The 16676-nt window shown below is 44.8% G+C and overlaps 1 protein-coding gene across 3 annotated transcripts in view; it reads left to right on the top strand.

Moving 5' to 3' along the window:
* RETREG3 (reticulophagy regulator family member 3) overlaps window positions 1-16676 on the top strand; it is a 227730-nt gene that overhangs the window by 133579 nt on the left and 77475 nt on the right. For all 3 annotated transcript variants that reach the window (XM_069237719.1, XM_069237717.1, XM_069237716.1), the window contains one exon: window positions 12946-13083. In XM_069237719.1, the coding sequence (XP_069093820.1) occupies window positions 12946-13083 (138 nt within the window). The remainder of the gene's footprint in view (window positions 1-12945; window positions 13084-16676) is intronic.

Raw genomic sequence — 16676 nt, 5'->3', positions numbered from 1 at the left:
TCAATCCCTTCCTCAAGAAAGAGAAATTCAAGATGCTCACTCTTGCTCAGGTTTTGTCTGCCCTAGACCAAGGAGACTGGATGGTAGCGTTGGATTTGCAGGATGCGTATTTCCACATTCCTATCCTGCCAGCCCTCAGGCGTTACCTGCGGTTCAAGGTGGGCCACGAGCAAACACTTTCAGTTTACCATGCTTCCTTTTGGTCTCACCAGTGCCCCTCAGGTGTTCACAAAGGTGATGGCAGTGGTGGCAGCTCATCTGCGCAGGTCAGGGATTACAGTCTTCCCCTACCTAGACAACTGGCTGCTGAAGGCTTCTACGCCCCAGGCTCTCGTCACCCACCTCCAGACGACGGCGGACTTCCTGCATTCGCTGGGGTTCACTATAAATGTGCCGAAGTCACACCAGACTCCCTCTCAGAAGCTCACTTTCATCTGAGCTGTTCTGGACACAGTGCAGTATTGGGCTTATCCTCCCGAACAGCGGGTCCAGGATATTCAGGTTATGGTACTGATGTTTCGGCCTCTATCCTGGATTTCGGTGAGACAGACTCTGAGGCTGTTGGGACTCATGGCTTCCTGCATCCTATTGGTCAAGCATGCCATATGGCGCATGAGGGCTCTGCAGTGGGACCTGAAGTTCCAATGGGCACAGCATCAGGGAAATCTTACCAACGTGGTTCAGATCTCAGAGGGGACTGCAAAGGATCTGCAGTGGTGGGTAGTTAACTGCGATTGGGTCAAAGGCAGACTCCTCTTCCTTCCCCAACCAGATCTCACAGTAGTGACAGATGCGTCACTTACTCCAATATTGGAACTTTCATAGATTCACATGCTTGAATCATTCCCCGGCGTCGAGATGGGAGTCCCGGTACAATTTTCACAAGTAATGTTAAAACATATTGAAGAGAAAAAAGGCCCTAGGCCTCTTCAATTTCATAGTCTATCAGAGTCATTTTGTGAAAAGGACCAAACCTGATCCTCCACCAATCAGGCGACAGCACCCTTCAGAACCTCCTGAAAGAAGCTCTAGCACCTCAGATTTTCTACCGCACGTCGTGCTAGGGAGTCTCCTCGGAGCTCTGCTCTGTCTTCACACCTTTATTGAACTATTTTTCTCTCAGAGAAACTCATTTATTTGGATTTGTCAGCTATTTTTCAACTATGTCTGACAAGGAAAAGAAGAGTCTCTTCAGAGACTGCAAGACTTGTGGGAAGAAAAGACTTCATTCTGAAGACCCTCACCAAGACTGCATTTACTGCCTGTACCCAGATCATTCAGCCAAAGACTGTAAGATTTGCCGTACTTTTTCTTCTAAGACCTTAAAAGATAGGGAAGGCAGATTATTAATATGGCTGCAGAAACTAAAACATAGGAAGGATCCAGTTTCTGATTCTGAGAGTGAGGAATCATCAACATCTAAGAGATCAGCTAAAAGGGCAAGATCACGCTCTAGATCTCCCTCACAAATCACAAGAAAAGCCCTAAAAAAGACTGCTTCAGGGTCTTATAAGGGTTGCAGCCCATCTTCTTCCCCAACTAAAGTCTCAAGTAAAGAGGGGAAAAGACATTCTTCCAGTTCTGAGAGGCACAGAAAATCTTCATCTGTTCCACCATCTGTGCCTTTCAAAAAGCCATCCTCTGTGACTAGAAAAAAGGTGTCGTCGACGGATTCCCCGTCGACGGCATCGTCGGTGGGTGCATTGCCGACGACAATAGCTACTTCTAGAATTCCATCGTCGACGGCCCCGCCGGCGACATCGTCGACGAGAACAAGTACACCACCGTCGCCGAGAGCTGCAACGACGACATCAGCGTCGACGACCGTCTACACCACGTCATCCTCGACGGCTCTGATTTCAGTGTCAGCCCTACCGTCGTTGACGACTTCGTCGACAGTAGACTCATCGGCGAGGCTTTCTGCTATTAAAATAACTGTGCGTCCAGCGTCGACGGCACCGTCCATGACGAAGTCAATTTACACGTTGTTGACTACACCGTCGACGACACCTTCGACGAGGGAAAAACATCAAAGAAGAGGAGAAAAGTTAACTCCAAACCACACATCACCTAGTAAGGTATCCTCCCTTGTGCCAGTACATCTTTTGGAGGGAGATGAAGATTCAGATGAAGACGGGCCTTTTGGAACAGCCCACAGTCCTTCTGAATTGAATGTAAAGTACCAGGAAGAGGAGGAATATGAGGAAGCTTATGATCCCCAGGCGTACTCGGAGCATCAGCAATATCACCAGGGAGCATATATTCCTTCCGACCTGCTTACTGGCCTTAGAGCGATGTTAGTGGATTACAACAGAAGGTTTCCGCCTCAAGGAGAACAGCCTCCTCCATCGCCTATTTCTGGTGTTTCTACTCTACATCAGAGACCAACGTCTTTGCATCTCACAGATGTGGCCACTCCGGACATGACAATTCCCCAAGACACCAACATCTCAGAAGGGGATCAGGAAGAAGGAGAGCTCATAGACACTCACTCAGAGTGGGACGAGTACATTATCCCTGCTCCATCTTCTCCTTCTCATTTGAAGGTGGAATCCCCACCAGAAGACATTGGAGGTTTTCACAATCTTCTAGAGAGGGCAGCCAAGCGTTTTGCCTTACTGCTACCTACGAAGCAAACAGACTGTTTCCTATATGATTTTAAAGAGCCCTTTCAGAAGTCTGTGCGCTCTATCCCTGTGGGAAGAAGGCCTTAAAGTCATGAATAATCCGGCAACAGTCACGGCAGTTTTACCACGTCTGGATAAAAAAATACAAAGCTCCTGATGATGCACCAACATGCTTAACAGGACATCCTCCTCCGGATTCAGTAGTAGCTCAGGCAGCTCAGAGAAGATCAAAGAATCCTTCTGCCCCGATTTCCGCACCCCCAGACAAGGAGGTTAGGCGGCTAGACAACATAGGGAAAAGGTTTTCGTCTATGGCCAGCCTAGTACTTAGAGCTGCCAACTCCTTGGCTATTTTGTCTCGATACAACAGGCAGCTTTGGGCGGATATTGCACCTTTTATTAACCAACTGCCAGAAGACGCGAAATCGGAGGCAAATAAAACTGTACAAGAAGGTCAACGCACGTCTGCAGAGCTGATAGACTGTGCAATGGATATAGCGACCACTGCTTTTAGACAGCTTGCAGGTGCAGCTGTACTAAGAAGACAGGGCTGGCTTAAAGCCACCTCGTTTCTCCCAGAAGTCCAGAATAAGATCCTAGACTTACCCTTTGATGGCCAAGCGCTATTTGGAAAACATGTTGATGAAGCCCTACAATCAATCAAGACGGACACGGCAAGGCCATTAGGGACCCTGCAATATCGAAGATCGTCCTTTCGTCCTAGGGGCATAGCCAACCCTCATACAGAGGGGGATATCAACAACAGAGATATTCTTCCTATCCATCGTCCTCACAGTAGTATCGTCCATACTACTCCCAAAGGCAGCCGACTCAACCAGCCTATAGTAGACCGGCAGGCCGTGGACGTTCAACCCGCCCGGCCAAAGATTCAGCTCGTAGAACCTGATGTTTTCGAGGCACCGGCTACGCTCGGTGGTCCTCCTGTCACCCTGGGCAGGAGGATCTCCTTATTCCTCAGTCAATGGCAAACCATTACGTCAGTCAAGTGGGTCCTACAATTAGTGGAACGGGGCCATACTTTAGAATTTATCCAGATACCTCCCCCCAACCCTCCCCGCAGGACTCCTTCAAGATATCCTCAGCAACTCAATGAAGAAGTCGACAAGCTGCTTCTCAAGGGAGCTATAGAGAAGGTGCCTCGGGCCCAACGAGGAACAGGATTTTATTCCAGGTTCTTCATCATTCGGAAAAAGTGGAAGGATTGGGGGCCGATCCTCAATTTAAGGGAACTAAATGTATACCTAAAAAAGCAATCGTTCCGAATGATCAGCCTGCAAGACGTCCTTCTGCGTCTCAATCAAAGAGATTTTATGTCATCACTAGACCTCAAAGACGCATACTTCCACATACCCATCCACCCTGCCCACAGAAAATATTTGAGATTCACCGTAGCCGGGAGCCATTATCAATACTGCGTCCTTCCCTTCGGACTCAAATCAGCCCCAAGAATATTTACCAAATGCCTAGCACCAGTCGGAGCCTTTCTCAGGAGAAGAAAGCACCAAGTTTTTCCATACTTAGACGATTGGTTAATAAAGGCAAAGACTTACGCAGGAGCACACAAGTCAACCAGAAAGTGTGTTTCCTTACTGACCAATCTCGGATTCACGATCAACTGGGAGAAGTCCAACCCTCTACCAGTACGCAATATTACTTTTCTTGGAGCAAAACTGAACACAGAATACGGCATGGCATGTCCCACGTTAGAGAGGCAACAAAGATTACTGACCCTAGTGAGTTCCATACAGAGGAGACGAAAGGTTACTGTCCGTCTCTTCAAATCACTGTTGGGCATGATGTCTTCATGCATACCTCTGATCCCTCTGTGTCGGCTAAAGATGCGCCCCTTGCAGGAGCAGCTAAATCGTCAATGGCTCCAAGTATCAGGCTCTTTCGAAGACCAGGTACAAATAACTCTGATAATGATCAGAACTCTCAGATGGTGGTCTCAAAAGCACCATCTGTCAATTGGCCTCTCGTTTCTTCAACAGCCAGCCCCGTGGTCCATAACAACGGATGCCTCACTGGAAGGCTGGGGAGCAGTGTTAAAGGACCTGAAAATAAGTTGAAAATGGCCAATGCATCTGGCATCAATGCATATCAATTGGCTAGAACTCAGGGCAGTGCACCTGGCCTTACAAGCGTTTCTCCCAAGAATCTCAGGATCGCAAGTGGTGATAAGAACGGACAACACCACTACGATGCACTATCTCAACAAACAAGGAGGAACAAGATCTCTCACCCTCTCCAGGGAAGACCAAGCGATCTGGAACTGGGCCTTGCAGCAAGGCATCACATTATCAGCGGTACACTTGCCTGGAATAAACAACAAGACAGCAGATGCACTCAGCAGGCAGAAATCGGACTGCCACGAGTGGGAGCTAGACCAGACAGTACTGAACCAGATTTTTTCCCGGTGGGGAACACCAACGGTGGATCTGTGTGCGAAGAAGAACAACGCCAAATGCCAGTTCTTCGCAAGTTGGCATCACCAAAAGGGATCTTGGGGGAATGCGTTTTCGATAGTCTGGTCAGACATCTTTGCTTACGCCTTTCCTCCCATTCCGTTGATCCCAAGGGTCCTCACGAAGATGAAAACAGAACCATGCACTCTGATACTGATAGCCCCGTACTGGCCGCGCCAACATTGGTTCACGGAGCTCCTCATTCTGTCAGTCAAACCTCATATTCCACTGGAGCCGTTACCTCAATTACTAACAATGAACAACGGCCAGGTTCGGCACCCCGATCCGCAGTCAATGCGGTTATCAGCATGGTTCCTCACCACAGAGAGTTTGCGCATTTGAATATCCCGCAGGACTGCAAGGATATTTTGTCAAAGGCCAGAGCGGATAGCACGAACAAGACTTATCAGTGTAAATAGAAAAGATTCTGTGCCTGGTGTCATCAGCGTCGGATGGACCCTTTACTGTCACCACCGGAGGAAATATTGCAGTATCTCTTGCAGTTAGCTCAATCTGGCCTAGCACACTCATCCATTAAAGTTCACGTAGCAGCTATAGCTGCATACAGACGTTCAGATGACACACCCTCACTCTTCTCCTCTCGGCTGATTAAGAGATTTCTAAAAGGGCTTTTCAGGGTTTACCCTCCTTTCAGACCACCACCTCCTTCGTGGAATCTGAATATTGTTTTGGCACAACTGATGAAGCATCCGTTTGAACCGATCCACTGTGCTTCCCTCAAGTTCTTGTCTTGGAAGGTTGCCTTACTGATAGCCCTTACATCAGCTAGGCGGGTCAGCGAGGTGCAAGCGCTGTCCATCCAAGAGCCATTCCTGCAGCTTAAACACGATAGACTGTTAATGCGCACTAACCCGCATTTTATTCCAAAGGTTCTGTCAGACTTTCACATGAACGAACCTTTAGTCTTCAAGTCTTTTTTCCCTCATCCATCTACTCCGGCGGAGAGGGCATTACACTCTTTAGACGTTAAAAGATGCGTTCAATTTTATTTGGACAGGACTAAATCTTTTCGGCGCTCTAATCAGTTATTTGTGGCGTACAGTGCTCCTAGGAAGGGGTACCCACTATCCAAGCAGAGTATTTCCAGATTGATCGCCTCAGCCATTCGCTTTTGCCATCAAGTAGCGGGCAAACCTTTGCAATCATCTGTGCATGCTCACTCTACGAGAAAAGTCTCATCATCAGTGGCACTGTTTGCCGGAGTGCCACTACAAGACATTTGTAGGGCAGCAACGTGGAAGAGCTGTCATACTTTCACTAAGCACTACTGCTTGGAATCCCTCTCTCACGGAGAGGTAGCAGTGGGACAGGCGGTTCTCAGGAATCTTTTCAGGTGAAGGTGAGCCATTTCTCCTACATCCCTCCATCCTAGAACAGGTATGCACATTGTTTACATTTAAAAAAAAAAAAAAAAGAGAAAAACAAACGTATATAAGTATAAAAGAACGCTATCACAATCACATAAATAAGCGTGTTTGCAGACATTGATCATATTACAGTAGTGTCTTATAATAATTTCTTTTACTGTTTTTCTTCGAATTTCATCATGTATCTCCACAGGTATATCTGTATGTAATAGAGATAAGTATATATATATATATATATATATATATATATATATATATATATATATATATATATATATATATATAGACATACGGGTGTATATTTATATAGTTCATCATTTTATGCATGATGATAAGGTTTTGTGGTTTAAGATATTTTGTTTATTAGAGATGTTGTCATATTACAATGTGCATAGTTATTGCTCTCTACTCTGATTCAAGCATGTGAATCTATGAAAGTTCCAACACTGGAGTAAGAAAATAAGTTACTTACCTGTAACTGTAGTTCTCCAGTATTGGAATCTTTCATAAATTCACATGCGACCCACCCGCCTCCCCGGAGAAGCTCACTTCACCTCTTCTTTCTTTCTTTATATATTCAACATAATATACGCACTTGTGCTTGGAAAATCTGAGGTGCTAGAGCTTCTCCCAGGAGGTTCTGAAGAGTGCTGTCGCCTGATTGGTGGAGGATCAGGTTTGGTCCTTTTCACAAAATGACTCCGATAGACTATGAAATTGAAGAGGCCTAGGGCCTTTTTTCTCTTCAATATGTTTTAACATTACTTGTGAAAATTGTACCGGGACTCCCATCTCGACGACGGGGAATGATTCAAGCATGTGAATCTATGAAAGATTCCAATACTGGAGAACTACAGTTACAGGTAAGTAACTTATTTTCTTCTGGGATGGGACGGCCATCTGGGAGAGGTGGGGATCAGAGGTCACTGGTCTCTCGCGGAATATGGGCTCTACATCAACTTGCTGGAGCTTCGGGCGATCCGACTAGCATTAAAAGCATTTCTTCCTGTTGTGAAAGGGAAGGTGGTGCAGGTGTTCACGGACAACACTACTGCAATGTGGTACTGCAACAAGCAGGGCGGTGATCCTTTGTCAAGCGGCTTTACTTCTCTGGACATGGCTGGAACAGCAGGGCATGACCCTGGTGGTTCAACACCTGGCAGGTTCTCTGAACGCCAGGGTGGACGACCTCAGCCGAAAATGCTTAGAGGATCACGAATGGTGTCTCCATCCGGAGGTGGCGCAAGGACTATTTCAGCAGTGGGGAGAGCCTTGGTTAGATCTGTTCGCCTCAGTAGAAAACGCGCAATGTCAGCAGTTTTGCGCGTTGGAGTTTCCAAGGGGGTTATCGCTAGGCAACGCTTTTCGTCGCAAGTGGAGTTCAAGCCTCCTGTACGCCTTTACGCCTGTACCACTTCTGCCCAGAGTTCTCACGAAAATCAAGAACGACCGGGCCCAAGTAATCCTAGTGGCTCTGGATTGGACACGGAGAGTTTCTCAAAATGAGCATCGGTCCTCCAATAAGGCTGCCTCTTCGGTAGGATCTTCTGTCGCAGCAGCAGGGGAAGGTTCTCCACCCGAACCTGTCAACTCTACACCTTCATGCGTGGAGATTGAGCAGCGACAGTTGATGGTTAAAGACCTCCCTCCCGAGGTGTGTGATGTCCTTCTGGCAGCCAGACGTCCCTCTACTAAGTCGATCTACGCCTGCCGTTGGAAACGTTTTGTTTCATATTGTACAGAGAGGTCTATTGATCCTCTTTCTTCTTCTCTGTCTAATATCCTTTTGTTTGTATTGTCTCTCGCCCAACAGGGTTCCTCCTTAGGGACTTTCAAGGGCTATCTTGCAGCCTTATCGGCCTTTCTTCAGTTGCCCGATCAACCATCTTTGTTTAAATCACCTATAATAAAGAGATTTTTGAAAAGGCTTGTGCATTTGTTTCCCCCTGTGCCTTTTGTTATGCCTCAGTGGGACCTTAATCTGCTTCTTACCTTCCTTATGTGTGCTCCCTTCGAGCCCTTACATAACTGTCCTCTTCGGCTGCTCACTATTAAGACAGCCTTTTTGGTGGCAATTACATCTGCCAGAAGAGTAAATGAGCTACAGGCTTTGTCATCAAAACCGCAGTATCTCGCAATCTTTCCTGAAAAAGTGTTTCTCAGAACTCGTGCCTCTTTCCTCCCCAAGGTGGTGACCCCTTTCCATCTGGGTCAAAGTATCACCCTGCCCACCTTCTTTGCACCACCGCATCCCTCTAAGGAAGAGGAGCATCTCCATCGGCTGGACCCAAAAAGAGCGATATCATTCTATCTTGATTCCACTAAAGAGTTCCGGGTGAATGACCAACTCTTTGTGGGGTACGTTGGTGCAAAGAAGGGTTGGGCAGTACAGAAACGATCCATTTCGCGCTGGGTCGTTCTCTGTATAAAGATCTGCTACGCTTTGGCAAAGAAGCAGCCTCCTGAGGGCTTGAGAGCTCATTCTACTAGGGGGAAAGCTGCTACCACTGCGTTAGCACGTTGTGTACCTGTGGTGGACATCTGTCAGGCTGCAACGTGGGCTTCCTTTCACACGTTTGCAAAACACTACTGCCTGGATAGCCAGGTGAGAAGAGAGGGGCATTTTGCCCATTCTGTCTTGCAGGACTTCCTGGTATAAAAATCTCCTTCAGACCCACCGCCATGGGTTACAGCTTGGGTATCTATTCTAAGGTAAGGAAGCTGCAGCTAGAAGTCTCTATCAGATGAACAAGTTACTTACCTTCGGTAACAAGGTATCTGGTAGAGACTCTATCTAGCTCCAGATTCCTAACACCCACCCAAGCCTCCCCGCTCTGTGGATATTTTTATACAAATATATATATATGTGTGTATATATATATATGTGTGTGTATATATATATATATATATGTGTGTGTGTATATATATATGTGTGTATATATATATGTGTGTGTGTATATATGTGTGTATATATATATGTGTGTGTGTATATATATATATATATATATATGTGTGTGTGTATATATATATGTGTGTATATATATATATATATATGTGTGTGTGTATATATATATATATATATATATGTGTATATATATATATATATATGTGTATATATATAATTTTGGCATTTTTGCCTTTCTTAAAGGCATGTAAGAATTTTTACTTCAAACAGTCAAGGAGGTAAAATCCATAACTGTTGGTTCTTCCATGATTCTGCGCTTCTGGCGTGGAAAGTTGTGGGAAAAGAACTGACATACGCACGCCGAGACGGCGTCTATATAGACAACTGTGACGTCAGAGACAGCTCCAACGATGCTGACGACGCACGCAGAGCTGGTCGACGCACATGGATCAGAACGACGGCGCGCGCAGGGTACTGCTCAGCAGAAAAAAATCCGGATTTGAAGCTGATGCCAGGGAATTCTAAGGTAAGGAATCTGCAACTAGATAGAGTCTCTACCAGATACCTCGTTACCAAAGGTAAGTAACTTGTTCTTCTATGCCCCGCGATGAACATGGGCAAATTCCCGGTAACAGTTTTAATACTTCCTGCAGTGTCCCTGCTGTTTGCTCCATATCAGTGGCTCCCAGGGAGATACTCTCTGTATGTTTTTCCCTGGGAACCTTTTTTATTCTCCCCTCTTCCAGTGTTAGTTTTCCAACAGCAGCAAGGCACTGTCTTATACCTGGTAGGGACACCATTAGCCACTCTAACACAGTAATCAGAGTGTTTGACATTGCTGAAGGTATGAATGCTAGAATTGCCATGATATTATTAGATGCCGGGAAGGCCTTTTGTTGTGTTGTCTGGGACTGTCTGTGGGCCACATTGGAAACATTTGGGATTGGTTTCAGAAAAGTGGTACAGCCATTATATAAGATTCCTCGTGCCAAGCTAATATGCTGGGAAGCCCTAATTTCAGATTTGTCATGGCAACCGTTAAGGGTGCCGCTATACCCTCTTCTATTTGCTCTCTATATGGAGCTGTTTCTGCTATCTCTGCATTCTAATGCAGGAATTCAGCTGCTGATGTTCGGGGGCAGCGAACTCAAATTTACTGCCTATCCGGATGACATTTCTGTTTTCTCTACAAACCCACTGCCGTTGATGGGTCGTAATATAAATAAGGTCGATAGGTGTGGAACACACTTGGGCAATAAACTAAATATAGCTAAAACTCAGGTGCTTTACTCCAAATGTGCCTACTCCAACGGCAACTACAACAGCTGTGTATCTTGGTATAAAACTTAGCAGCCGGGTTGACAATATCTTTATGTTGAATTATGAACATCTGCTACTCCCACTTATTTCAAAATCAAAGTTTTGGAATAGGCTCCCGATTACTATCTTGGGTCGTTGCAATCTCACCAAATTAATATTTGGCCTAAAGTCTTATGCTTGTTTCGGTAATCCCACTGCAGGTCCCAGATTCCTTTTTTAAACATATGGAAGGCACAATTTGTAGTTTCTTATGGGGATAAAGATGTGGTATCTGCTATTTGAAACTTCAGTATAAACGGAGGTAACAACCCCCGGTTTTCAAGCTATATTTTTGGGAAGCTTTTGCCGGTCATTTGCGTAGCTTGTTAATTCCTGCAGAACCAGATATATAGATTATGGCTATGAACTAGAATTAGGATCAGAACACAGGCTCTTTTTCTATAAATTGGGGGACCCCAATTATCGCAAACATGTTGGCTTCAAAATGATAAAGGACATTATGCGTATAGGGCAGGAAACCTCTGTTAAATATTCTATATCGCTGCTAAATAAAGATACGCCATCATGGGATAGCCCCGCTGTTCTTCAAGTCTGTCATGATCCTGTCTGTAAGGCCTGGGCAAGCTTGTGGGTGGGGACGATCGAACAACTCTTATGATTTAAATGGATTTTATTAATTTACTGTGGCATTTCTTTTTTAAATACCTTCAGCTGAGGGGCTCCTTTTTTCTCTCCTATACGCCATGAGCTCATGATTGATCTTGAAGGCACGGAGTTAACATCATATTTCTATAAAGCTAATAGGAAGCCCTCAATAAGCATAATCTATGAAGGTTTTTGTCAGTATAGTACCATTGATAGTACCTCGCTGGCAGCTAACTGAAGTAGGTTGCTCTCTCTAGCGATTTCGGCTTCTGAAAATCAGAGAACCCTCAACATAGTTGACCGCTCAGTACATTCTGTAAAACTAAAGCTTTTAGGACAATTTATCTGCTGTATCATACACTGGAGAGAATTTCAAAATTCGGAGGGTGGGGGCGGGACGGCTCACTGTGACAAGTCTAGATACTCCAGGTGTGGTTTGGTAGCAGGAGACATTGTTTTTGCTACATGCCCTGCCCTACACATATTTTGACATCCAAACTATTTTCATCTGGTTTGGTTTTGAAATTCAACTATCCCCTAAAGAGATCCTGATAGGAGTCAAGCCAGAACAGTACCGGGGTCTGAAAAGTTTGCTATCTATAATAATTGTTTCGGCTGGACTCTGTCACCCCTCCACTCCAAAGTTGGCCGAGTGGTCGGCCCTCATTTGACAGGTATACATGTCTGAATTGGTATTGGTTAAAACTAGAGGGCTCCCATCCCTTATAAAATTTGATTTCAAATGGGCGGCTTTTAACTGGTATCCTCTAAACTAGAAATGTTAACTGCATAATGTTGTCTGTCGATATCTGGTTCAGCTGTGTCAGCCTTTAAATCTACGCTCTTATTTGTTTTCTTATATTACTCTGTTTTTGCTTTCCATGATCTGGATCAATACTTGCATTTTGTCAATCTTTCTTTGTATAGTTTGTGCTAATAACTGGGGTAGATCCCGTATACTGTGTATTGCTCTGCATTGACAATTTGTGACTTAATAAAAAAAATTTAGAAATTTAAAAAACAAATTGTAAAACTAATTTTTGCATAACTTACAAACAAGTACTAAGTCACTTTATGTATTAAGTAGTTTTTACACTACAATGTTGGCTTTGAGCCATAAGCATGAAAACATAAAAACTTTTGAAAACACTGTAATAAGATGGTGGTGTCATTTGTTTCTGAAAATGCTTTTTTTAATTTTTTACTGCCGCTCGTGGTCAGCACTGGCACTGTGCTAGAACATTTGTTTTCCAACTCTCAACCATGCTGCACAGCACCCAAACATCTTTACAACATGGCTAAAGGACATTTACAAAACGAATATCCCTTCCATAGGCGAGAACTATTGGCTTTGCAAATGCCAGTTACGTTTGTATTTCTAAAGAAAGTCTCAGTTTGCAAGAGATCTGAAATCTAAGTTAATTAAATAGTTTCTACCCCTGGGCCAATATTGCCTTGGAAATATGAGGTGCCATCTTCCTGTGCTCAGTGCCAAAGAATCTTATTTTGAAACTGTTATCTACACTGTATCAATTTTGACACTGATATCCTTAAACTTTTGTGATTTCTTTCAGTGTTGTTTGTTCTGCTGTGGCCCCTTGCTGTATACCACAGATTATGGCAACAGATTTACGTGAAGATGGAGCCAGCCCTGCAGCGGCTGGATTTTAGTGTACGAGGATACATGGCGACAAAGCAGAAGGAGCGAGAAAGTACGTATGCAGCATTAATATGAAGTTTACAAAATGTAAGTTAATAAATATAGGGTACAAAATAGACATTTCTCTTTAGAAAAATATCACATTTCATTTTTTGTTTTTTGTAATATTTTGCTGCATGTTTTATACTTTAGGCCTCATGTTTATCCAAAGTTAAATGCCTTATTTGTAAACATATTATGAAGCATGAGTAAAGTGTGCAGCCATGTTTCATAGTATTCTGTTTTTGTATTGAGAACATGGGGTGCCCAAATGGGTCATTCTATACCACTTGTTCATTATTTCAAGTTGAGTCCCATAATAATCATTACCTTGTAGTGGATGTTGCATCCATTAAAAATTACCTGAAAGTTACTGTCCACTTCCCAGTGAAGATATGTCTCCTTTAACCACTTCGCTGCCAGGCCTTTTCCCCCTCCTGTGCCAGGCCTTTTTTTGCCTATTTGGGGCAGTTCGCGCTTAGGCCCGCATAACTTTTTGTCCACATAAGCTAACCAAGCCAAATTTGCGTCCTTTTTTTCCAACATCCTAGGGATTCTGGAGGTACCCAGACTTTGTGGGTTCCCCTGAAAGAGGCCAAGAAATTGGCCAAAATACAGGGAACATTTTGTTTTTTTCAAAAAAATGGGAAAAAGTGGCTGCAGAAGAAGGCTTGTGGTTTTTCCCCTGAAAATGGCATCAACAAAGGGTTTGCGGTGCTAAACTCAGCAGCTTCCCAGCTTTCAGGAACAGGCAGACTTGAATCCGAAAACCCAATTTTTCAACACAATTTTGGCATTTTACTGGGGCATACCCCATTTGTGCAATTTTTTGTGCTTTCAGCCTCCTTCCAGTCAGTGACAGGAATGGTCATGAAACCAATGCTGGATCCCAGAAACCTAAACATTTCTGAAAAGTAGACAAAATTCTGAATTCAGCAAGGGGTCATTTGTGTAGATCCTACAAGGGTTTCCTACAGAAAATAACAGCTGAAAAAGAAAAATATTGAAATTGAGGTGAAAAAAACATCAATTTTTCTCTACTTTTTACTCTGTAACTTTTCCCTGCAATGTCAGATTATCGAAAGCAATATACCGTTACGTCTGCTGGACTCCTCTGGTTGCGGGGATATATAGGGTTTGTAGGTTCATCAAGAACCCGAGGAACCCAGAGCCAATAAATGAGCTGCACCCTGCAGTGCGTTTTCATTCTATACCGGGTATACAGTAATTCATTTGCTGAAATATAAGGAGTAAAAAATAGCTATCAAGAAAACCTTTGCATTTCCAAAAAGGGCACAAGATAAGGTGTTGAGGAGCAGTGGTTATTTGCACATCTCTGAATTCCGGGGTGACCATAGTAGCACGTGAATTACATGGAATTTCTCAAATAGATGTCTTTTTTACACACACCCCTATATTTGGAAGGAATAAATGTAGAGAAAGACAAGGGGCAATAACACTTGTTTTGCTATTCTATGTTCCCCCAAGTCTCCCGATAAAAATGATACCTCACTTGTTTGGGTAGGCCTAGCGCCCGCGACAGGATATGCCCCAAAACACAACCTGGACACATCACAGAAAACCGAGCTGTTTTTAGCAAAGTGACTACCTGTAGATTTTGGCCTGTAGCTCAGCCGCCACCTAGGGAAACCTACCAAACCTGTGCATTTCTGAAAACTAGAGACCTAGGGGAATCCAAGGAGGGGTGACTTGTGTGGCTCGGACCAGGTTCGGTTACCCAGAATCCTTTGCAAACCTCAAAATTTGGCTAAAAAAACACATGTTCCTCACATTTCTGTGGCAGAAAGTTCTGTAATCTGAGAGGAGCCACAAATTTCCTTCCACCTAGCGTTCCCCCACGTCTCCCGATAAAAATGATACCTCACTTGTGTGGGTAGGCCTAGCGCCCGCGACAGGATATGCCCCAAAACACAACGTGGACATATCACAGAAAACAGAGCTGTTTTTAGCAAAGTGACTACCTGTAGATTTTGGCCTCTAGCTCAGCCGCCACCTAGGGAAACCTACCAAACCTGTGCATTTCTGAAAACTAGAGACCTAGGGGGATCCAAGGAGGGGTGACTTGCGGGGCTCGGACCAGGTTCTGTTACCCAGAATCCTTTGCAAACCTCAAAATTTGGCTAAAAAAACACATGTTCCTCACATTTCTGTGGCAGAAAGTTCTGGAATCTGAGAGGAGCCACAAATTTCCTTCCACCCAGCGTTCCCCCACGTCTCCCGATAAAAATGATACCTCACTTGTGTGGGTAGGCCTAGCGCCCGCGACAGGATATGCCCCAAAACACAACGTGGACATATCACAGAAAACAGAGCTGTTTTTAGCAAAGTGCCTACCTGTAGATTTTGGCCTCTAGCTCAGCCGGCACCTAGGGAAACCTACCAAACCTGTGCATTTCTGAAAACTAGAGACCTAGGGGAATCCAAGGAGGGGTGACTTGCGGGGCTCGGACCAGGTTCTGTTACCCAGAATCCTTTGCAAACCTCAAAATTTGGCTAAAAATACACATGTTACTCACATTTCTGTGGCAGAAAGTTCTGGAATCTGAGAGGAGCTACAAATTTCCTTCCACCCAGCGTTCCCCCAAGTCTCCCGATAAAAATGATACCTCACTTGCGTGGGTAGGCCTAGCGCCCGCGACAGGAAACACCCCAAAGCGCAACGTGGACACATCCTAAATTTTGGAAAAAAACAGAGGTGTTTTTTGCGAAGTGCCTACCTGTAGATTTTGGCCTCTAGCTCAGCCGGCACCTAGGGAAACCTACCAAACCTGTGCATTTCTGAAAACTAGAGACCTAGGGGAATCCAAGGAGGGGTGACTTGCGGGGCTCGGACCAGGTTCTGTTACCCAGAATCCTTTGCAAACCTCAAAATTTGGCTAAAAATACACGTTACTCACATTTCTGTGGCAGAAAGTTCTGGAATCTGAGAGGAGCCACAAATTTTCTTCTACCCAGCGTTCCCCCAAGTCTCCCGATAAAAATGATACATCACTTGTGTGGGTAGGACTAGCGCCCACGAAAGGAAAGGGCCCAAAACACAACGTGGACACATCACATTTTTTTATAAAAAGCAGTGCCTACCTGTGGATTTTGGCCTGTAGCTCAGCCGACACCTGAGGAAACCTAGCAAACCAGTGCATTTTTGAAAACTAGAAACCCAGGGGAATCCAAGATGGGGTGACTTGCGGGGCTCTGACCAGGTTATGTTACCCAGAATCCTTTGCAAACATCAAAATTTGGCCCAAAAAACACTTTTTCCTCTCATTTCGGTGACAGAAAGTTCTGGAATCTGAGAGGAGCCACAAATTTCCTTCCACCCAGCGTTCCCCTAAGTCTCTCGATAAAAATGGTACATCACTTCTGTGGGTAGGCCTAGCGCCCACAAAAGGAAATGGCCCATAACACAACGTGGACACAACATATTTTTTCACAGAAAACAGAGGTGTTTTTTGCAAGGTGCCTACCTGTGGTGTTTGGCCTGTAGCTCAGCCGGCCCCAGGGGGGGGGGGGGGGGGGCAGAAATGCCCTAAAATAAATTTGCCCCCCCACCCTCCCCCGCCGGGAGCGACCCTTGCCTACGGGGTC

Source organism: Pleurodeles waltl, chromosome 6 (genome assembly GCF_031143425.1).
Source record: "Pleurodeles waltl isolate 20211129_DDA chromosome 6, aPleWal1.hap1.20221129, whole genome shotgun sequence".
NCBI classification, from domain to species: Eukaryota; Metazoa; Chordata; class Amphibia; order Caudata; family Salamandridae; genus Pleurodeles; species Pleurodeles waltl.
Note: the sequence above shows the minus strand (reverse complement) of the source record. Positions and strands in the feature narration are given on the sequence as shown.